The sequence below is a fragment of the Cherax quadricarinatus genome, chromosome 71, assembly GCF_038502225.1.
Source record: "Cherax quadricarinatus isolate ZL_2023a chromosome 71, ASM3850222v1, whole genome shotgun sequence".
NCBI lineage: Eukaryota > Metazoa > Arthropoda > Malacostraca > Decapoda > Parastacidae > Cherax > Cherax quadricarinatus.
The window spans coordinates 22,179,236-22,204,492 of NC_091362.1; the positions used below are offsets into that span (position 1 = coordinate 22,179,236).

Sequence of the window (25,257 nt, forward strand, 5' to 3'; positions counted from 1 at the left end):
TGCCTGCACTTTAAAGGAGGGGTTTGGGATACTGGCAGTTTGGAGGGATATGCTGTGTATCTTTATATGTACACCTACCATCCGACTTACAACCGAGTTCGGTTCCGAGAAACCGGCCGTAAGTCAAAATGGTCGTAAGTCGAACTTTACTACTGAATATCAACAAAACATTTTTGTAATGACTATTTTATTATTTTATTTTGGTATTTCATGATTTACTCTACTTTTTATGTTGTTAGTACTGTATTTTATACTGTAAGGTTTAGGATAAACACAGTGTACAACACAAATAGTTGTTTATTTCCCAGAAATTTGGCATAAAAAAACACGGTTGTAAGTCGAGTGGTCGTAAGTCGAGCAGGTAGTAAGTCGGATGGTAGGTGTATATGCTTCTAAACTGTTATATTCTGAGCACCTCTGCAAAAACAGTGATAATGTGTGAGTGTGGTGAAAGCGTTGAATGATATAAGTATTTTCTCTTTGGGGATTTTCTTTCTTTTTTGGGTCACCCTGCCTCGGTGGGAGACGGCTGACTTGTTGAAGAAAAAAAAAAAATCACTATGTAAACATTCTTATCAGCAACACCCTTATTTGCTGTCTTTACCCCTCTATAATTAAAGTATAGAAATGTATGTAGAAGCAAACAATAGTACATAAAATAAAAAAAATCCTTTTAATCACATTTTATCTTACAGATTATATATTGCAAACAGGCTGTATAAAATATCATATGTGCACTGCTTAACTTGTATATAAATTAAAAGAAAATGGAATAATGGAAATTAAAACCTTGGGACCTATCTGTTGTACTTTAGTATAAAATATATGTTCAAATAAAAATATATTGCTGATTTGGGAGACATTTCTCTTCTAAATTCTCATAAATTTAAAAAATTCTTATTTCAATGCAATTCTAGCACACGTGTTACTGAGCCACTGAGTTTGATAGACAAGACTGAAAATAATGTGTCAATAAAAGGGCAATCATCAAGTAATATTTCTTAAGTAATTAAGTACCAAGTAATTTAAAAGTAATGAACAAAATTCTGCACTAACAGTGATGGCTGATTACAGTCAGTCTGAAAACTACAATTCGCTACCTAAAAATTATAACCTTAAAAAAAAAAAAAAAAAAAAAAAAAAAAAAAAAAAAAAAAAAAATACACTTTACTACATCATATTATTAAAAAAAAAAAAAAAAAAATGAAAATTTTTGTACAGTATTTTCTATATATCTCTGAGAACTTATTAATTGTGTTTATTATAAAACAAGAATGCAAGTACAGTATGTAATCAGCCACCTTACAGTATTCTTGCATGGTATTTCAAAACTGTGAATTAAACGCACAATTCAAAATTATTCCCTTTATGTAAAACAACTAAATCACCAGATAAGAAAATGTCCAAAAACATGAATTACAAATATTTACAATAATTTGTACCACAATATAAAACTATGACCTATGTTACTGATGGTAATAGGAATTAACCTACATGATAAGTTTACTCTCAATGTATAACTACAGCCAACTTAAATTTCTTTTAAGTTGAACATTTTCACATGTATGTGTATGTATGTGGGCTAGACACTTCTGCATAAGATTTATATGAACTAAACATCCATACATAGTGCATATAGAAAACATAACTCCCTCACACACTGTATATGTAAATGACATATGCACAATGAATACAGATAATACACATGATGTGCATAAAATTGAATGTGGAATAAAAACGTACACATACAAACTCTCTCTTTGCAAGCATGCTGTGCTGCTGGTAACATTCATGTACACAATATACGTATATGAAAACATCCTCACTTATTGTATGCAGATTACACTCATACATAAATTATGTTGATCATAAACTAATACACAAGGTGAATGCTGAGGGAACAATTACATGTGGTTTATGCGAGCTAAACATCCACATACAAAGTATTTTAACTTTCCCCTCAAACACAGTGTATGTGAGCAAACACTAACATCCAAGTACTTAGTGTATTTACAATGAACATTCACTGCACATAGTGTATAAAGAATAAACATCCACACTCATGGTGTATAAGGAATGAACATCCACAGTACATGTACTGATCACACATGGTATGTGAGGCAGGCAGGTGCATACTGTGTGAATTATACACACCCACATGGGATGCAGATTGAATACCTATACATGAGGTGTTTGTATGATAAATTTCTACACTGTATGCAGATTATACATAACCACATGTAAACTGCATGATGCAAAACTTACACAGGATTTATGTGCAATGAATTGCTATATGCAGGATATACATGAAATGCACATCCATACACATAATCAAACACCTGCACTTCCAGAATGCACACACACATACATGCATGCACACACAGCAAGTGAGTTACCCCAACTTACAAATAGGTTGCATTCCCGATTTTTCAACCTCAATTAGAAATCTTCGTATAGAAAATAATGTAGAAAGGATGGTTACGTTTCACACGTTTGCACTTTAACTTGGTGATTGTAAAAGTGTAACTTGGGGCCCCTCCACCTCCTGTATATACACTAAATAGTTGCAGAGGTACTTCACATGGATTTAAGACCCACATACATGTGGTGTATTTATACGTTGAATGTAGATCTTGTGCAAGTCAGGTGAACATGCTCATACATGCTGTACATGAAAACTTCTATACAAACTTTCAGCATACCATTTATGTTGCATGTACCTTGGATATTCTTTTCAGTAACACATATTGATTTCAAACTGCTTTTAATCCACATACTCACACAAAATGTAGAGGGACTTATTGTCCTGACATTCCAGAATAACAAAAGGAGAGTCCCTGATGCTGCTCACATACTATTAAATAAATCCTATTTTTCTTTTGTTTTTGTTTTTGGATTCTAGTATAAAACTGAAAAGTATGAAATATATATGTACAATATAAACTGTTTGACCACATACATCTCACCAGACATGCACAAATTTGGACCAATACAAACTTTGTCTAAACAATACAGTACTTTACTTTAAATTCTGTACCAAAATTAATTATATCATAATATTTACCAATAATGTACCTTAACAAAACATGTACTTTTGATAGAAACAAAATGCTATTTATATGTACAATATATGACAGTATACTACTATGTGAATGTCTGTGTGTTTGATACTTCTACTCACCAATTATACACTTTCTCAAACTGAACTATGCAGATTCAAAGCAAGAGTATCACTAGAACTGAATTAAATACTGCACGATCAAAATTAATTCAAAGAGTGACCTTATAGACTGAAAGCTAAACATCTACAAAATACATAAGATCATCTTACTTAAAAATTTGATATCAGGAAAAAATACTAATAAATCCTTCATTTAATATCTTTTAATGAGATGCTTTAATCAAGGCCACAATAAATTAAATGGATTGTATTTTTTTATACATACACTGTACCTGTAAGTACATAAATGATATGGGAAACATAGAATAACTGCAGCATATCCAGCAACAACAATCTGTGTCGTTTAGCTTTACAGCTAGTTAAATTAATTCTTACGCTTATGTCTACTTGATGGGTGCTTTTCATAATCTCGTTCATATTCACGCTCGTAATCATAATCTCTATGGTCTTTTCCACGACTCTCATTCACATATCGATCATGATACTCCTCACTATCAGCCTGGAAAAAAAAAACATTTTTAGAGTGATTTCTTGGAAATTTGGAGTTTTTTTTATTCAGAAAAAAAAATTATTCTGAAAACTTTTGAATTTAAAAATCTAAATTCTTGCAATTGTCCTTACAAATTTTCATTGTGGGAAGGGAGAGAGGCTAAGGCAGTTACCTACCTGAAGGCCCCAGGGAACTAAAAACCTTCAATAATGCAAAATGGTGAAGTTTTTTAAAATCTGGATTGATTCTGCATCTCAAAGACTGTGATATGCCACTCTCATCAAATTTATACTGGCATTCATCAGAAGGAAAAAACCAGAAGAGAGAGATATGGGCAAGGGAAGTCAGTGAACACAATCTATAGGTCGTGCACAAAGACTGAAAGAAATAAGTACTTTTTTTTTTTTCAACAAGTCGGCCGTCTCCCACTGAGGCAGAAAATCCCTGTGTTGAATGATGAAAGTTTTTTTCTTTCTTTCTTTTTGGGGTTTCCTTTTGTTTTGGGTCACCCTGCCTTGGTGGGAAACAGCTAATGTGTTAAAAAAAAAAAAAAATTCACTCATGGGATGCTCACGAGTTAAAAGTTGGATAATGAAAACCAACAGATGACTAAGCCTGCAAATTTGTACAGACTATACAGTATGTATAATACTTTAAAAATGCCTATTTTTTTTTAAGAAAAATCTGAATTCAAACTAGAAAACATTTTCCACCTGTTCAGAAAATTCTCTTTTATGTAAAGATCACTAGAAAATAAACAACACAGCCTCTCTTCACTTAACGATGGAGCTGCATTCCTAAGACCATGTTGGTAAATAAATTTGTCGATAAATGAGGAGCATACTATAATGGTAGTGGGTTGTGTCAACCATCTTTGATATTGTTTTAATGTCAACTTTGCACCATTTATAAAATTTTTAGTATATTTTTAAATGTTTATACAGTAGTGTACTGTATATTGTAATAAACAGAATAGAGGAAATCAGCTCTAGTATACATTATTTAGGCATGCATACTGGTCAAAGAGCCCGTCGTTAGTCAGAGTCATCGGTGAACAAGTACATCGCTAAGTGAGGAGAAGCTGTATACAAGAGACAATGCCTATAATTTAAAAATAAACAAATGAAACTACTTGGCTGTGCTTTTCCAAATGTGCTGTAACAAAAACCTGCTATGTGCAGTCACTTTTTAAGAGGGTTTACTGGCACAGAATAATAGAACAGTATAAGAATTTAAAAAAAAATCTTAACCCTTTCGGGATCTGTGCCTTAGTACTACGGGCCTGAAGTCAGGGACTGTGCTGTAGTACTATGTGATGAGCTCAGCTCACTTAGATAAGCAGCGAGTGGTAAATCTGGGAAAAGATACAAGAGAGTAGGTCTATGCAGTGAGTGTGCACCATGTAAAAAAATCCTGCCCCTAGCACTGTATGATGAAAAAAAAATGATTGTGTATTTGGTTTAAAATAGCGACTTTGCGATGTATTTTTGAATGGTTTTTATACTTGTATTCTCAGTTTCTTGTTATCATTTGATAGCATGGAAGATATATTACAGAAACAGAGATGATTCTGATTGCTTTCAGTACTGGAAGTAGCTTGAAATTGAGCTCAAATTAGTGGAAATGTTTGATTTTTGCCGATATTTCAGAGGGCACAAATTGTCACTCATCCAATGTGTCCAATGCACTCACGAATGTGTTGATATTATTTATACAATTATTATAATACAGTAGTCTGCATAACAATAAATCTTCCATTTTTTGTGTGAATAAAAATTCAAAATGGAAAGCAAGTGTAATATAGAAGAGGCCTGGGGATATAACTAATGAACAAAGGAAATGTTATAGTGCCAAGAATGTCTACACTGTTTATTCTAGACCCTATTTTGAAAATGGCAATTTTTGAATTTAGTGTGAAACTGGCTGAATTACCAATTTCTGATTATTTTCTTGGGTAGTTGAAATAGTTAAATGGATAGTTTCTTGTACTCAATCAATAGAATGGAAGGCATACTAGTGAAATAGATAAGAGTTTGGTCAACTGGAACAATGGAATTGGCCTAAAATAAGACTCAAAGTGGGCAAAATGTGTAAATATTACTGAGAGCATTAACTTTGTGACGGTGTAATTCTGTAAATTTTCCACAGAAGTTCGTACTTTTGGCATCATTACCTTTGGAAAAAGATTCTCTATCATTTCATAAGAAAAAATATTTTTTTTTTTTAATTCTTGGACCCTGAGAGCAATTTTCAAAGCAGGGGTCTGGACCCTGACAGGAATAAAGGTAAAGAACTTACCCGATGCTGCTGGTGTCTATGCTTGTGATCATCATCTGACCGGCCATTAGACTTCGATCTCTCATCATTTTTTTTCCGTTTCAACTCTCCATCTGCTGCTTCATCTGAGGAGCGCTCCTGTAAACATCATATATAGCTAGTATCTTTTACAATAAATTATATTTCCTATGAACTGGCATCTCACCTGACTGTCCTTTGTTTAACCCTTAAACTGTCCAAACGTAGATCTATGTTTTTTCAACACTTGAAAGTATGTAAAAAAACGTAGTTTTTTTTTTTACATTTGAAAACGTGTAAAAAACTTTGATCTACGTTTTTTTTTTGTTATATTTGAAAATATGTAAAAAAAACTGTAGATCTACTTTTGGAGCACTACGCATGTGAACGTAAATCTGTTTGGACAGTTTAAGGGTTAATATTCAACATCACCCTCTCAGCCTAAGAGAACACAGGTTCAAGCCTCCACCAGCCCTACCACTGGATGACCTCCCATAGGTAATAATCGTTATGACACTCAACCTAATGACTCACATGGGTTTAGTGATTCACTTGACACAAAGTTAATAAACTTGGCAGATAAAATGAAAATACAATCCACCAGTGCTAGCAAAACAGGAGTGGAAGAAGGAAAATCAGAATGTGACACATGCTGTATAGCAAGATATACACAAGACTTGAGAATAACTGGCATACCAGAGCATCATTTAACATAGTAACATCTTACTTTAGACCTATGATGGAAAATTCAAGCATTACCCTTCTGGACCACTGAAAACGACACCCCAAACCTTGCTGACAAATGTATTTCCCTTCTAATAAGATGCACAGTATTGCTAAGTGAAGAACTCTAAGACCTTTTTTCTATGGTTCTTTCTATTACATCAGCTGTGTAACATGGTTTACTGTATCCTTCCTTATTGTTGATCCCAAGCTGGTTGTATATTATTTTATAATACACAGTATACATAAACATGTTAATGTCAGAAATATAAAACTAAAGAAAGCAAAGAAAATCAGACCATAATATAATATTAGACCCTAGGCAGCCAAAGTGCAGTGGCAACTCTGCCAAGCGTAGACAAAGATATTGTTCAATAATTTTAACAGTTTTATCAGGAATTTAACCTGAAACAAATTCTCTCTATGTATTTACAATATACACAAGTTTGAGCCCAGCACTCCTCCTGAGCACCTAAATATGGCTTCTTTCCTTTTTAAAACTTTGTCTGTTATTTGCCAATGGCTTCATGTCAATATCACTCATAGTTACTGAAGTACTGTACAAACATGTAATCTGTGTTAACTGTATCATACTACCTATTGCATAAAGCCAATATAAATACTGTATACAAAATAAGACAAGTTATAATGACTTAACCTAAGGTTTCCTCCAAAGGCTCTGCTTCCTGCTGAAGTGCAGAACCAGAAGAACTTGCTTCAGAGTAATCAATCAAAACTTAACCCTCTCAGCTGAATGTACTTCAACAGATGTGGGGAGTCTTCCCTCGTGTGAAGTGTTGGGGTCTTCATGTATATAAGGTAGAGTAAGCAGCTTAAGCCCTGCTCCAATGTGTCGTTTTAAGTAGTGTTTGATGTTTGATGGACTGCAATGACTGGTTTGATGGACTGCAATGACTTCTCAAAAGAAGCTAGAGAAGCTTGCATTTCAAAAAACTACAGAAGCCCAATGAAGTGAGGGGGAAAACATAGCTCTTTATAGAGCCAGGGCATTATATTCTCCATTGCACTACATTTGTAATTACAGTGGTACCTCGAGTTTCGAACAGCTCCCAACTCGAACAATTATTAAGTGTATTTTTGTAAGTGCTTTTGTAAGTGTATTTTTGGGGGGTCTGAAATGGACTAATCTAATTTACATTATTCCTTATGGTAACAAATTCGTTCGGTATCGGCACTCGAACAGTCTTCTGGAATGAATTAAGTTCGTAACTCGAGGTACCACTGTACTATCATGAATACGTATTTAATTATCAGTACAGTATGTAAAAGAAAAGGGGTAATTCAGTGAGGCTCTTAAGAGCTGTGGTAATTTGTACAAAATAAAGACTAGCAATGGAGCCAAGTAATGAAGTAACAAGTATTAACAGAACTGAGAAAGACAAGGGAATGAATCAGTGGAAACATGCAACCACAAGGAAGGCACTATTGTTAGGATCAGTGAAGCTGTCTACAACCACAGGGAAGGCACTATTGTTAGGATCAGTGAAGCTGTCTACAACCACAGGGAAGGCACTGTTGTTAGGATCAGTGAGGTTGTCTACAAACACAGGGAAGGCACTGCTGTTAGGATCAGTGATGCTGTCTACAACCACAGGGAAGGCACTGCTGTTAGGATCAGTGAGGTTGTCTACAACCACAGGGAAGGCACTGCTGTTAGGATCAGTGATGCTGTCTACAACCACAGGGAAGGCACTGCTGTTAGGATCAGTGATGTTGTCTACAAACCACAGGGAAGGCACTGCTGTTAGGATCAGTGAGGTTGTCTACAACCACAGGGAAGGCACTTTTTGGATCAGTGAAGTTGTCTGCTGGGAATTATGAATAACGAACATTTGCCTCTAGTAATGAGCTAATCAGATAACAGTAAGAACTAATTTTTAATGAAAAAGATTTTGGCATTTTAGATTGTACAGTATTAAGTGAAAAGCAGGAGGCCAAGTGGACAGAACAGAAAGGCACAATACTATGACTAGAACAATACACAAATAACCCACACACAGGGAAAAGCCTATGACGACATTTCGGTCCAACTTGGACCATTAACTAGTCACACACTATGACTAGTTAATGGTCCAAGTTGGACACAAGCATTGTCATAGGTTTCTTTCTGTGTGGATTATTTGTGTAAGGCTAACTGTAGAATATTCTATGAATAAGGTTTGGGAATTATTGGACCCTCCCAAAAAACAGAAAGCCTCTGTGCCTGAAAAACAATAGTTTTTGATAGGATAAAAAAAATTACCAGGTAATTGGTCCATTTTTTGAGGGGAGTGTAACAGCATGTCATACATGAAATACATTGCAAATGTTCTACAACTATATGACAGGAATCCTGTACAGGTGTGGTCCCTAGCCTTCCTGCATGAGTGAACCACATAAGATGGTCAAATGAATGATCAGGGCTGCATCTTGAAACAGAAGGCAAATTAACACAATAACAAACGAGGGAAAGGGGAAGGCTTGTGTGAGCATGTCAGATAAGAGTGGAGGCAAGTGGGCTTTATGACCTGACGTGCTGTTGGAGTGTGAGCAAGGTAACACTTATGAAGGAAGTCAAGGAAACTGGTTAGCCAGACTTGAGTCCAGGAGGTGGGAAGTACAGTATCTGCACTCTGTAGGAGGGGTGGAGTGGAGATATGTTTGCAGTTTTGAACTGTAGTATTGGCATGCCTCTGGCAAGATAGCGATAGAGTGAGTGATGATGAAAGTGCTTTTTTTTTTGGGTCACCCTACCTCAGTGGGAAATGGCCAATGTTTTTTAAAAAAAAAAACTAACATAACCCATGTATTAATAACATTAATTAGAATTACCCTCATAAACATAAAGAATAAATCAAAATCAGCAAACCTCTTCCACAATTCACTCACTGTATTATAATATCCAATAATTAGATGGACACAAAAGTGTAACACAATGTAGCTTTTTAACTTGTACTGTATTTTTATTATGAAAGAATAAAGGAATCCAGCAGTAAAAACAAAAACTAAATTGCATTTGAAAGTTATAATTGCACAGATGACAAAGTTCAACTGAATATAATTAATGTTTTGAGCACATCATACTTACAACTTCTTATTTGCTTAATCTTAATGTGATATATAAGACTTCAGTTTAGTAGAAAACACATTACTCTTCAAATTCAATGTTTGGCACATACAGTTTCAAAACTTTGTGCAAATATTCTTCAGTAAATCTTGACTAAAGGTTTGGCTTAATCTTCATCCTTGGAAATTTTGTTCACAAATGTATGTACTGTACTACCAAAGACCGTAAACATGCCTACAGCAAACTTCTTTAAGTTTACGAATGTCATGTAGGCTTGCATAAAATTTCAAAAGAAAATTTTCCTTGCGAATATCTTGAAGTGTCACTGGCTTGCAAATCAATGAGTTGCATTTAAAATATTTCACTTAAGTCATCTGGTGAAACTACAAATGGATTATGAAACAGTCGTACCACATGCCCATGCTTTTAGAAATCACCAAAACTTTTCCTGAAGTATCTTTTCACAAGGCTCTACAAATTCCTTTCCATACTGGATAAGAGTTCCTTACAGCATGGAAAGTGTAACAAATTACCTTCATTAACCAGCTTCACAAACACATCTTCCTGTTAACCCCTACATCCCCTGAGGCCAGGGGTCCCTCATGTATTTTACATCATGAGCTCAGCTCACTCAGATAAGCTGCAAGAAGTGAATTTTGGCATAGATATGAGAGTAGGTCTGCACAGGGTGTGTGCACAGAAAATAAAAAAAATCCTGCCCAATGTGGTGTATGATGGGAAAAGCAAAACTAACCATGTGTTTGGTTTAAAATAGCAATTTTGAGTTTTCTCAGATGGTTTTTATGGTTTTATTGGCTATTTTTGTATCATTTGATAGAATGGAATACATACTACTGAATTAAGAGATTATTTTGAGATTTAGGGGAAAAAATGAGCTTGAAATTTGGGGCTAAAGTAGTAATTATTATAAAATCAAAAAAGCGCTAAGAAAAGGCAAAAGCCCCGAGGTAGGGAAGCAGGTAAAGGGGCAGAAGGAGGAGGGATGATTAGGTTCGAAAACGCGGGGGGGGATAAAAAAGGGGGGGGGGGTAAAATTAAAGTAAAAAAGGGGCAAAAGGATCAGAATTTGTAAATTAAGCATGTTGTCAAAAGTCAAGAGAGCCCGGGAAAAAGGGGGGCCCCCATCGGGAAGGAAGGAAAGAGAGAGGCGGAGCGAAAATGACGGAGGAAAATTCCGGGGTCTGAAAAGGGGGGCAGTCCAACAAAAGGGGTTTGAGATAAGGAGTTGGCACTCACAGAGAGGACCCCTCTCCAAAATATCCATGAGAAGATTTAATAGGGCAATTCAAGACGGGGGTAGTTCCAACCCCCCCTGGTGATAAGAAGACACCCGAACCTACACTGGTTTAATAGTTTGGGGTGTTTTTTGAGCAAGCCCCAACTTTTTAAGGGGTGGGGGGAAGATATTGAGCAAAAACCGTAAAGGGAAAATTAAGAAACTGGTAGGTTTTTCTGCTGACTGAGCAGTGTTGTTTGTTATTGCCCTGACGCCCACATGACCGGGAAAATTAAAAAATATCTTTTTTTTTTGGGTAAAGATGCGGACCCGTGGGGATACGGAGGACAAGGGGGAGGTGTTCAAATTTCGATAGCCAAAAGCCCCAAAGGGGAGTCTGAGAAACCAAAATTTTGACACAGGCATAGATGCAAAGGGATATGCGAAGGAGGGAAAAATTCAGCAGAAAAATACGCTAAGAAGAAAACCCGAACCTGTCCGAAACACTGTTTAATCCGCGTTAGAAGACGACCCCCCAAACAAGAATGGCATGAGAATGAGGGAAGTGGTCAAGAAAAGAGGGGCATCAGACAGTTGGGCTGAGCAAGGGAGAGAAAGAACAGACTCAACAGCTGAACTTAGGGGGGGGAAAAGGAGCACAGAAATAAAAAGGGTGGTTTTTAAAGAAGAAAGAGTAATAAGAAAAGAGAGAAGGGAGGGAGTAATAGGGGGGAAAAATAAAGAATGTCACAAATCAGGATCATTCTAAAATGGAAGGATCATGGAGAATGAGGGGAATAGTGTAAGGAAGGACACGCGGAGATAGATGGAACGCTTGCAAGAGGCTCCAACGGGGGAAGAGCAAAAGCATCACAAAACGAACTGGTGATGAAGGGGTTAAGGCAGAAAGAGAGCAGAGATGCCCGAAAGATCTGGTCACCATAATGTTTCAAAATGAGGTGGAAGGAAATGGGGGTTCGAATCAGCCCCCCAAAAAGATGAGAAGGGATTTTGAATTAGCTGGCGGGAAAAGTTCCCTTTCAGAGGGAATGATTTTGGGAAACCCAGGGTCAAAGAGGAGGCCCCGAAACCTGACTTATCAATGCTAGGAAGGGGGCAGAAGAAAAAGGAGATGGGAGATGACAGAGCGCCCAGAAAAGGTTTTTGGTGGGAGTGGAAAATTTAAACCCATGGGGGCCCAATTAAACATGGTCGACTGCATAGGGGAGAGAAACGTAATAAAGGGTGGCGCCGCAAGGAAGCGGCATCAACACAGAGGATGACCAAATATTTGATAAGACTAGGGCCAAATTTTTAAATAGAAGGGAAAAAAAGGGGGAAAAACACCCCCTGGGGACACCTTCAGTTTGGGATAAAGCCCGGGGAAAACAAAACCCAAAGGAAATGCCTGTCAAAAAAGTTTTTAAGAAGGATGGTAGTTTGCCCAAAGGCCTGGGGAGGGGGTTTAAAATTAAAACCCCGTTGTAATCCCTTTCCCAAGGTCAAAAATATGGAAAACTGGGGGGGTTTATTCACATTACAACATACCACGGGAGGCCCATGGAGAACGCCCCACGAACCATATTGACAAGGGAGAGATCTTTCTTAAAAACCCCAAAAACGCCTTTTACCGGGATCATTTTTGCAAAACCCATGGTAAGAGCAATGGCGAAGGGGAGGCGTCCGTAGGCCGGGTTTTTGAAATGGAGAACAATGGGATTCCCCAGCGAAAGAATTTTTGGACCAAATAAGATTGTAAAGGCGAAAGACTGAAAGGGCGACTGATGAATTTTGGGCCCCAATATGAAAACCCCGGGGCCCAGCCCCCGATGATATGTTGGGTGGTTCGCGTTCTGAAGTGTAAAAAAATTATAGTTTTTTCTGAGAGAAGAAAAGTCAAGGGGAACTTCAGATTTTGGAGGAAAAAAAAGGGGGGAGGGGAGGGGATCCTGAAAATATGGACGATGTTCCCAAACATTGGAAACATCAGTGGGTTTTAACAACACCCAAACCCAAACAAGGGGGAGAGAAATTTCCCACTCATTTTTTGGTTTTTTCCAGACTGCACTTAGGGGGAAGCGAGGATGGTGAATAACTCGCCGAAAAGGCGCGAACCACGGAACACAGCGAATGACGCCTTCTTAAAACCCAAAAGGCTCCGTGCCCATTGACCGATGCCCATGCACATTTCAAACGCCCCCCAGCACAAGCAGGAAAACCCCCGGCACATTGAGAAGCCGCCCGTTGAAAAATTTAGGGCGGTTAAACGAGGACGAAAGAGGGAAAGTCATGATGGAGGATGAAAAGGGAACCCTCTAAAAAATTGTGAGGGGTTTCAATTTGCCTGACAAATTCCCGCGGATGCAAGAGGGGTGAATATGAAGGGGGAAAAAGAATGATTGGGGGAAAGATCGCCATTAAAATCCAGGAGAAGAGACCAAGTGAAATCTAAACGGGGGGAAGAGCAAAAACTGGAGAGATCCCAAGAGAGAGGGGGAGTCCGAGGGTCAAAAAGGGGGGAGACTATTTAAAAAGGAGGGGGGGGTGGAAGAAAACCCCAACTGAATGCCACGGAACACAGTGAGACCCCCCCGAGGAAGGGGGGGGGATTAAAACTGAACAGAATCGTTGGGGGAATGACGAAAAAGAAAGGCAAATCCGAATGGGAAAAAGCCCGAAGGGAGAGAATAAAAAACAGAGCGATACCACCTATAAATGGATAGGCCGTATAATGAGTGAGGTATAACAAAAAAGTGATGGAAGGGAAAATCAGCGAGAAGAAGGATTTTTATTAAGTCCCACGGGGGATCTGAAGAATCAAAAAAAGCCTGAGAGGGGGGAGAAAGAATGTAATTTTAACAAACACCAGGGGAAAACTGAGAGTAACATCTAAGTTCACCCCCATTTCCCGAGGCCTGTATATTCCACTGTAAAGGGGAGATTTAATGAAAAGATATGAAACCCAGGGGGCTCCCCGGGCTAGAGTGGGTTGAAGAGTCCACGCGGAGGCAGTGCCCAAAAGCAGAAAGGTGCGCTGGAAAAAGGGGGAGATGGAGAGAGGAGAGAGAAGGGAAAGGAGGGTGGATCAGGTTCATTGATGGTTTGGTCCCTTCAAATATTCAGAGATTGTCAAGGGTTTTTGAATTGAGACGTCAGGAGACAAAGGGGTGGTAGGGGAGGATGAGAAAGATTGAACTGTTTTACTGTACCAAGGAGGGGGGGGAAAAAGGGTTGGGGGGAACTGGGGAAGGGGAAGGGGGCAGAAAAGGGAGAAACCTGGGAGGTGGGAGAAGAGGAAGAAACTTTTGGGGGGAAAAGGGGGGGAAGGTAGAAAGAGGGGGAGGGTGAACCCCACTTTTAACAGAGCCCGGGGAGGGGGGGAACCAGGCAGAGACAGGGGAAGGAAAAAGAGGAGGTGGAAGAGGGAGGAGGTTTAAAAGGGCCTTTTTTACCCTTTAGGCCCGAACAAGGAGGTGTCACAGATCTCCCGCGGAAAGCACTTTGTAGATGATGAGGCGGAAATAGGGGCGCTGATAGACAAAAAAAAAATTAGATACAGGAGGACATGGGGGAGGTAAACCAATTGGTTTTGGGAAAGGATACCGAAGTGGGGGGCATTTTAAACACGGGAAAAAAAACACGAGGTAGTCTCCCGGGGGAGGGTGAAACTGCCATGGCATAAGGGGGACCTTCGCCTTTTAGGTAACGGGTTTCCCTGCCTTTGGGGACTTCAAGGGGGAGAGACGGGAGCCTCATACCCAAAACAAGAGGGGGGGCATTGCAAGATGTATTAGAATGGTCATCCACCCAGACGGGCACCGAGATCTGCAATATTTCGCTGGATGCCCCAAAAGCCAGCAATTTCCAGTTTGTGTAGGGGGCCCCTTTTAAATTTAACCGATGTCCCAAAAATAAACTGAGGATGGGGGTTCACGCCGTCGAAACGAAAAATTGTTTGGTATCGCTCCCGCCGGGGGGAAGGGAAAAATGGGGTTTACCTTGAGGATTGGGAGATTTGGTTCCAGCTTTAAGAAGTCAGGCCCAAAGTCTGGGAAATTTTTTTGAACCATGGTATGGGGAATGACGGGGACACTACGAATTGAGGGAAAGATGTTTTTTAAAATGACAGAAAGACATATGGGAAAAGAAAGCCATGAGCCTGAGTTTGTACGTGATGATGTGTGACCCTTTTAAAAAGAAAAGAAATATTTTCCAACATGGTGGGAGTGCCTCCCAAACTGTGGTCAGAAAGATAGGCCAAAAAAGGGCGGGTCAAAATGAAGAATTTAGTCCAAGAGTTGAAAATAAGGTAAAGGTAGTGAAGGGGCGGTTTATCTTTTTTGAAAAAAACGAAGGTGGAGAAGATCACGCAGGAACTGTTTTTGGATTTTGGCGGGGACGAGTTTCCGTGGAACGGGGGGCCCCATTTAAAAATTTAAAAGAAGGGAAGGGGGAAGATGGGGAGCAAGGTCAGATAAATCGGGGAGTTGGGGGATCAGTACCGGGGCGGGGGAAACAGACTGCAAGAGGTACAGAGGCATGAGGAATGTCCAAGAGGGGGCCAAAGACGAGGGGGGGGGAACGGGGGGGTATCAAGAAGGGGGCCCGGGGAGAGGTTCATGGACAGGGGGTGCATGGAGGTTTTTTTTTTGTTTTTTAAAAAAAAGAAAAAAAAAAAAGAAAAAAAAAGAATAAAAAGGGGGGACAGGGGGGATAGTTCCAGAGGAAAAGAAAGGGGCCCAAATCTCCTACGCCAAGAGGACCCAGCACCCAAGCGGGATGGCATGGAACCTGAAAACCCTACCCATTGCCAAAACCCAACCGGAAGGGGAAACATTGTGAGCATTTGGGAAAAAAGAGGGCGGGAAATCGCCAAAAGATATTTTTTCGACCACCCCGAATTAGAAAAGGTTCCGGACCCCACCCGAGAGACACCCAAAACCACCCCAGGAACCGGGAGAGGATCAGGACATCCCCGGAATCCAGATTCCACGGAAACCCCCACTGCCAAGAACCCCAAGGGAAAGGGGTGGGTTACCTTTCCCCAGAAACCATGTGCCGTGGGGGAAAAAAAAAAAAAGGCCAAAAAAAGGGGAGGGGGGGTTGGGAGGGGGGAGGGGGAAAAAGGGGGGGATGAAGGGGGAAAGGGATTGGGGGTTTTGGTTGGTCTGAGGGGAGGGCACAGGTTAATTTTAGACCAAATTTTAACGCCCAACCCCTAAACAAAAAGGAAAAATTTTAACTTTCCTGGGGATGGGGGGCTCCCACACCTAGTCTGTTTTTTGGGTTTTTTTTTAGGGCTGATTAATTATGGGGCACTGAACCCCGACCAATCATTCCCATTTTAATTTGATTATTCAGAAAAGGCTTTTATTTTTGAAGAATTCAAAAAGGGAAAGGGAAGGGAATACAGGGGAGGCCTGGGGGTGGGATTAAAAACAGGGGTGTTTTTTAACCCGGAATGTCTTTGGGATTTTGCACTCATTTATAAACGTATTTTTAACGAAAACTGGCCAAAATTTCAAATTGACTTTAAAAGGAACGTAATATTAAATGGGGTTTTGTGCTCAATTGATTGAACAGGGGGTAAACTAGTGAAATAATTAAGAATCTGGTCATATGGAGCAACGGGATTGACTTAACTTGCTCAAAGTTGGCAAATCGCTGATGTGTAAATTGTGCCCAGACAGCTGACTTTGCACCTGCTTGATTCCATAAGTTTACCATAAAATTTCATACCTTTGTACATTACCTTCAGAATAAGATTCTCTATTTCATTAGAAAAACTAATTAAAAAAAAGTGAACATTGGGATCAAAATTAATTTTGGGGGCCTGGACAGTGAAAGGGTTAAAAGTATAAGCTTCACATCACCCTACATGTCAGAAAATAAATTCTGAGTCCCAAACACATTGATTTTGAAAAAATTTTCACTAATCAAATAATGTAAGTGGGGGGCCTATTGAACTATACACAAAGCAAGCACCAACAACCTGACTGATCAGGCAGTCAACCAGAAGGTTTGGTCTGAAATAACTTTATAGAAACAATAATCTCTGAGACCATTAACCATCTGTTTTTAGTGTATACAAAAAAAAAAAAAGAAAAATGAAACCAATGGACTGGAGGTCCATGCATCTATAATTAAATTGTAAAAAAGTACAAAGAGTCAATTTCCCTTACAACCAATGGGCACCGACGAAAACAATATGACCCTTAAATCCTGAGTGATAACCACTTCTAACCTCTCTATCTGCTACAAGAAATATGTTCAAAATTACTGGTATAAGCATTATGAGAGAGCAGTCTCTGTCTATTTTTAGTAGTAGCACCACTCTCTCAAACACAACTAATATTACCACACTCTCAAATGCCTTTAATATTACCATATTCTCAAACAGAGCTAATTTTACCACTCACAAACAAAGCTAATATTTCCACAACCTCAAACACAGCTAATATTACCATAATTTCAAACACAACTAATATTATAAACAATAAATGTAAAGAAATCTAATTTTATACATAGTACTACAAAGTATAAACAATGTGCCACTGTAAGTAATACTTGATAAATCTGCTCCATGATGCTTGAATGTCTGCACTATCTCCACTTCATAACTACAGTATACATGCAGTACATTATACAGTGGAACCTCGGTACTTGAACAGCTCTGTACTCGAACAATTTGGTATTCGAACACTTCGTTCAGCAAACAAATCACCCGGTAGTTGCCTGTTTGCTCAGCACTCGCCCAAATAAACATGACCTGCCAGAATTTGCTGTAAACTATTTCATGTTTTTGGTGCCTTTTTTATATTATTTGTATAAATAAGTCAACATGGAGCCTAAGAGGGTTAATGATAACAGCCAACCAAAAAGAAAACTGGATGGGAAAAATCTGTTCTGTACTCGAACAGATCGGCACTTGAACAGCCTTCTGGAACCAATTAAGTTTGAGAGCCGAGGTTCCAATGTATGTAAATTACTGTAGTAGGGGCAGTGGAAGAGTGCCCAGTCTGAGTTAAGAATTAAATTTTATATAAAGTAAAGTTTTTATATATTTAAGATGAATATGAAAGGCATTTGAAATATCAATACAGGAAGGCCCCGCTTTACAGCATTTCGCTAATGCCGCAGTTTTCTATAACACCCATTCTTCATTTATTCAGACTTCTTACAATAAATATATTCACCACTCACTATAAGCTAAGACTGAAAATATTTTAAGGTAAGTAATATGCGTACTGTACGAGTATATGCATCTATGTATTAGGATTAGCTCTATAGCTCATTTAATATACGATAGTGTACATATGTTATCAGGCATTTAAATGAATTTGAAAATAAAAAAAGAGGCTATGATTCACTTTAGAGTGATTTTTGCTTTACAGAAGCAGCCTGAAATCTAGCATGCCTGCTGTATAAGCAGGGCCCTCCTGCATTTTTTAACCCATAGATATGGGACGTGAAAAATGTTCATGAAAGAAAAAATCTCTCTCGAAGATTGGGAAGGGTTCCTAATACAGTGGACCCCCGCATAATGATATTAATCCGTTCCTGAGAGCTCATTGTTATGTGAAATTATCGTTATGCGAATGAATTTTCCCCATAAGAAATAATAGAAATCAAATTAATCCGTACAAGACACCCAAAAGTATGAAAAAATTTTTTTTACCACATGAAATATACATTTTCCTACACACAAAGAGAAGGATACATGCACAATAGTAGAGTAGTACATGCACAATATATATTGTGCATGTACTACTCTACTAAATGAAGAATAAATGACACTTACCTTTATTGAAGATACAGCAATGACTGATGAGACACTGTGTCCTGGGAGTGCCTTTTCCTCCTGAGTATTGTAGGTCCTGTTTGGCATTTTCTTCCAGAACAGGCCTTATCACACTGTGTATGCCACTACGATTCTTAAATCTCTCAAACCAACCTTTGCTGGCTTTAAATTCACCAATATGAGCACTAGTTCCATGCATTTTTCCCTGTTCATCTGGGTGTTAGTCGACTGGTGTGGGTTGCATCCTGGGAGACAAGATTAAGGACCCCAATGGAAATAAGTTAGACAGTCTTCGATGACACTGACGTTTTTGGGTTATCCTGGGTGGCTAACCCTCTGGGGTTAATTGTTTCTTGGTATTCTCAATAAGCCACACCAACAATGGTGCTACAGCAGCAGCAGCAGCAGCAGCTGACAGTGCTACAGCAGCAGTAGCTGACAGTGCTACAGCAGCAGCTGACAGTGCTACAGCAGCAGTAGCTGACAGTGCTACAGCAGCAGCTGACAGTGCTACAGCAGCAGCAGACGGTGCTACAGCAGCAGCAGACGGTACTACAGCAGCAGCAGCAGCTGACGGCGGTACAGCAGCAGCAGCTGACGGTGCTACGGCAGCAGCAGCAGCAGCTGACAGTGCTACAGCAGCAGCTGACAGTGCTACAGCAGCAGCAGACGGTGCTACAGCAGCAGCAGACGGTACTACAGCAGCAGAAGCAGCTGACGCTGGTCCAGCAGCAGCAGCAGCTGACGGTGCTACAGCAGCAGCAGCAGCAGCAGCATCAGCAGTTGACCATGGTACCACAGAATTTCGATAATATTTCTCACCCTTTTTACCACAGGGTTGGCACTAGAAGCTTTCTTGGGGCCCATGGTCACTTATTTTGCAGATAAAATCACCAAAAACGCTGTAATAATACGAATTGTTCCAATTGTATGCTTGGATGTTACTGCGGAGGCTGGCTTGTAAACAATGCCACCGGTGGAACATGTGAGGCTGGCTCAGGCCGCACATTAGACGCGTCTCGGACGAATAGCATTGAGCGGGTTTTTTAGCGGTATGCGAGGCAAAATCTTAGCGATAAAATGTATCGGTATGAGGATTTAACGTTATGTGATGCCAACGATATGCGGGGGTCCACTGTAATGCACTTAAAGGAATTCACAAAGACTAAATGAATGGGGATCAAGTTGAGTGTTCAGTATACAGACAACTGAGTCTTAGAATAGCATCTACCAATGCTGGTCTAATTCCTCTACAGCAGAGGTTTCAGAAAACCTTTATTCTTCTAATTTCACTATTAAATGATACTACCTATCATACTGTAGGAACACTGCTTCATACGGAACCCTCAATATGCATTACAATCAGTAACATATTTAAACAAATATCTGACTTAATAGGGAAAACACTTACCCTCTTTCTTTCTTTCTTCTCCTTTTTGGTTTCTTTGGTAGACACGTCTGAGTCTGGCTCTTGTGACTTTGATCGTTCCTTGTGCTTGTGTTCCCTCCGTGATCCCTCTTCTTTATTACGGCTCTGTGAATATCAAAATCAAGATATCTGCAAGCCCTGTGATCACGACAACAATATCCAGGAAGACTCTGACAATATCTACTGCAATGCAGATATGATTTAGATAATGCTCTTGATCCATTTTTTTTATAAGCATTATAATCTAGAATAATTCCCCCTCTTTATAACAAAAATTTAAAAAGTCCCATTTCAATCGTTTCACACTACTGTGCATTCCATTTATTCTGAGACGTAAATATTTTGTGATTGTCCCCAGCCTTGCCATGTCCTGGCCTCATGTTTCGTATCATACCTACTACTCAAGCATATAAGGATCTAACCTTTCCCGCCTCCTCATCCAGCTCATTCCCCTTTCCAACCATTCTCAGACTGACAAAGGTATTGCCTACAACTAAACAGTTTTCCTCTACCCTTTTACTGTTCCCATATTATTATTGTCACAGGGAAGTGCTAAACCAGTAGGGGTTACACTTCTCATTCCCATGAGAGGTATTTAGATCTGATCCAGGGAAAAGGACAATAGGTCAATTTTCTGGATTCGCTTTCATGAAGGAGCCTCCCTGGAAGGATCTAATTCTTGTAGTGTGTGTAGTATAGTCTACATTATCACCATATATCTTTCTGGATCTCATTTCATTTAGATTGTTTAATTTCTTTTAGTATTATCTCATAAACTCTGAAACCAGTCTTGTTGTGACACACTCAATCTTCTCCACTTTTTATACACACCTGATCAACTAGGGATTCCATGAATCTCGGTATACTCCACTCGTTACTGTTGCCCACTCTATAAATTCCATTCTTCCATCATCTATTTACTTTCACTTGCTATTTCTGTATGTTCTTCCAGTAAGTACACCACCCTCTCATGTCGTATACGTGTATTATCATTTTTTTTTTATATCTTGAAAGATGCAGTTTGACTATTTTTGTCTTTTCTGTTGTATATCAGTCACTTTTTTCAAAATGAAAACTTAAAAAACTTATGAGATAGGATCTTCTGTTCCTGAATCCAGGCTGGTTTTTTTTAATGAATCCATTACTCTGTAGAGTCTAGATGCTTAATTATTCTCATCTTGATACTGGAATGTAATCCAGAGCCATCCTTTATTTCCATTCTTGTAGAATGGATTACTGTACATTAAAAATTTTCCAGCTGTCTGGTAATTACCCTGTCTATTCATCTGCTGTACATCTATGCTATGAAGCTGCAAAGTATCTACAGTGGAACCTCAGTTTTCATGATTAATCCGTTCTAAAAAGTCTGATGAAAACCGAATTGAATGAAAACTGAAGCAATATTTCCCATAAGAAATAATGTAAATTCAATTAATCCATTCCAGACACCCAAAAATATTAACAAAAACTACATTTTATAGAGAATAACTATAGTTTTACATACAGAAAACAATGAGAAATAAATATAAATGACTAATGAAATGGATAAATGAACATTTAACATCACTTGTACCTTTACCGAAGACTCTTGTTGGCATACGGAAGACGGCAAGGAGGGGAGAGGGAGGAGGAGAGGTTATTGTTTGGAAGGGAAATCCCCTTCCATAAGGATTTCAGGTATCAAGGCCCTATCCGGGGTTACTTCCCTTCTTTGTCTTTTACTGGCACTAGGACCAGCTTGAGTCACTGAACCCCTGTTGCACAAAAAAAAAAATCTGCCCAGAGAGGTCTGTTTCTGGCATCTCTAAGATTTGCCTAAAATGGGACAAGGCATTGTCATTGAACATGTTGCAGACATGGCTTGCAACAGTTTTGTTAGGGTGATATTCCTCCACAAAACTTTGCCGAGAGGGCAAGTCACACAGACGCGTTTGGTACAGACCATTTTCAACTCTACAAAAACTGACTGGATGTGCAAAAATTGGGACAAAATTTTGACAAAAAAAAAAAAAAAAAAAAAAAAAAAAAAAACTTGTCAAAACCAAATCCTACAAAAACTGGGGCATACGAAAACCGAGGTTCCACTGTATGTCTTTCAAGACACATGGTGAGAGCCTGGAAAATCTTAAGTAATAACTGGTTCCTTGTTCGTTCTCCTTGTAATTCTTAAATTTATTGTTTGTATATGAGCTTTCTGCATGTATAACAAATGTCACCCATCTGTACAAACAAGTGTCCCATGCTGTAATAAAATTATTATTATTGTCAACTTCTACCTCAGTTCTAACAATGTAAGTATCTTATACCTGTTGGTATAAAGTTGTAAGCTCCTGGACCACAGATGTTGACACAACACTGGTAAACAACAAACTCTCATTTATTTTCTGGTGATCATGAGTCTAGAAATTGTGACAATAAATCATCTTCCTGTGGTATCAATTGTTCTTCCAGAGTTGCTGCTCAGGGTACAATCTACCATTCTGCCTCTAGCTCAGACTGTCCAGAGATGGTGTCTCAACATCACAAATTACTGAAGCCTACAAATTTTACAGCCTCAGAAAACTTCCCATGCCTCCTCAGGTTCCCCAAAACTCTTGAAGGTGGCCTTATAGAACATCTGTTCAATAAAAAATAAAGTCATGCATGTTACTGAAGTCCTAAATGAATTTTCTCTTGATATTTTACGTTTGACAAAAACATGACTGTTGGAGTCTGATACAGCAGTGGTAACATCAGCTCTCCCCAGGTCCTTTATGACTTGCCATATTCTGAGGTCAGCTGTTACTCGGAATGCTGGGGTTCCAGTCATTTACTCTTCATTTCTGTCAAGTGTTCATCATATACCAATTGGTCAGCCTGTTATGTCATTTGAAGTAATGGCAGTAGCAGCTACTGTCATCAACAGGGTGTAAGACTGATGGTTGTGTATTTTACTGGCTCTGATGGCACACATTCCCTATCTTTTGATGATTCTGGTCTCTTCACTGAATATTTTGCAAAGAAGAGTAGTCATCTTCCTGTGTTTAGTGACTAACTACTAAATTAACTGTTCACAACAGAAGCCCTATTCATACAAGTTCCTGGAACTAACAGAACTGAATAATGTTGAAAATATTATATTATCACCAACCCACATTAATGGCTACATATTGAACCTGGTTCTGTCTAAAGCCAATTCTCCTAGCATTAAGATGTTGAGGTAATACCTTTCAGTTTTACTGTGCCCAAATCACAGTGAAATATGATGGCAGCACAGATCATGCTGCACAGTACACTCCATTGTGAAGTAGCATGGTGTATTTCAGTGCAGTCAGTCATTCTGTTCAGGTTAGATGGGCATTATTTGTTGTTGTCAGTGTGTTATTGCAATTTTTTGTGCAACAGAATGGAATCATTAAAAAGAAAGAACACACCCACACACATTGAGAGAGAGAGAGAGAAATACCATTTCAAACTCAGTAAAATTACTAGTGTAACTCGCCAAATGCTTCAGCAATGTTTATCAATGGGTCAGACACAGCGTTTTGAATGGCTTTCTCAAATCAATGTCAGATGAACATCAGCTGACAATAATAAACACTGGTCATCCATCAATGTGAAAAACAGATGTGAACATTGAAAAAGTGAAAAAATCTGTTCATGAAGATTGTTGTCAAAGTATGCAGGATACTGCAAATGCAATAAAAAATTTTTTGGTGTCATGTGTTCAGTCTGCATTCAGATCATTTTATTCAACCGAGATGGCTTTGTGTAAGGTTTATGATTTCATACTGAACACTTGTTAAGGAAATATGTCACTGCTAATTCTGTTGGACCTCTGCCTTCTGCATTTGATACCACTGATCATGGATTATTGATAAGTGATCTTTTATGGCTGTGGCCTTAGGGATACTGCAGTATCACTTTGAAATTGCATCTTTCTGGTTGGTGATATCAAGTAGTCGTCAATGATTTTGTATGTGAGCCATCTCCTTTGCCCTATGACATTCCTTAGGGTTCTGTTCCTGAACTGGTATTGTTTAATGTTATGTTCCTGGCTTAACCTTACTACTGGATGGCCATGGGACTGATCATCATTTTTATGTTGACAATACATTAGGTTACAATACAGGTTCCAAATGTGGAAGATACTAAACTCTATTTAAGTTTTCTGGATATTCTCACTTGGATGATGAAAAAGGGAGAGTAAGAAAGAGATTTTGACTGTCGAGGAAGCCTCAGTAGAGTACAAATTGGAAATTTTGGTGCCTTTGATTGTAGTACTGTTAGTTTGCAGCCTGTGGGATCGGTGAGGAATCTTGAGTGTCTACCTGGATTCTTCATTGTCACTTGTTGAACACAGCAGCTGAATTACGAAATCTTGCAATTTTCATATTCATTATCTTTATGCACTCGAATTATTATAATGAGAAAGAAGCACTAAACCTACAAGGGTCTATGCACTAGAATATACCTACACAAGCAGAGTATCTTGGTCTATATATCCATGCATTTTTTCCTATCGAATATATTTTTGTAATTGTTTGTATGCACAACTACTTGCTTAAAAGACCGTAGTCTGCACTAAACAGTGCAGCTAGACTGATATTTTCGCTCCCACCTGGGGTTCCCACTAGTCTCTACTTGAGGTGCAATGGCTCCTTATCAAGGCAAGAATTAAATTTAAACACTCTTTGTTAACATTTCAATCTATTAAGTTTAATGAACCCAAGTATCTTGCTGATATGCCTGTATCTTTCACAGAAGCTTTGGGAATGTTATTGAGAACTGCAATGGGCCCTTTCAGACTGACCAAACCTTGTGCTGTTGGGGAGAAATCATTTACACAAAGAGCCTTTTCTTATGTAGGTCCTGAGTTATTCAATAGGTTGCCAGTGTCTGTTAAGAGTTACGAATCTGTTCATGCTTTCAAGTCTCAGTTAAAAGCACATAGCTTTTTTTAAAGTTTATGATCCTGATGATCATACTGTTACCCTTGAATATAAATTTTGGTATTTTATTTTAATTGTTGTTTCTGCATTTACGGCTTGGTGT

General features: G+C 38.8%; 1 protein-coding gene across 3 annotated transcripts in view; it reads right to left on the minus strand.

The window, feature by feature from the left end:
- Positions 1-650: 650 nt before the first annotated feature.
- The window catches only part of tho2 (THO complex subunit 2-like protein), a 109,658-nt gene continuing 85,051 nt past the window's right edge, over positions 651-25,257 (minus strand). For 2 of the 3 annotated variants that reach the window (XM_053793554.2, XM_053793553.2), the window contains 3 exons: positions 20,206-20,328; positions 5,970-6,086; positions 651-3,680 (listed from right to left, as the gene is read on the minus strand). In XM_053793554.2, coding sequence (XP_053649529.1) covers positions 3,546-3,680; positions 5,970-6,086; positions 20,206-20,328 — 375 coding nt within the window. In that variant the 3' untranslated portion in view covers positions 651-3,545. The remainder of the gene's footprint in view (positions 3,681-5,969; positions 6,087-20,205; positions 20,329-25,257) is intronic. The other variant, XM_053793556.2, reaches the window with a different exon arrangement.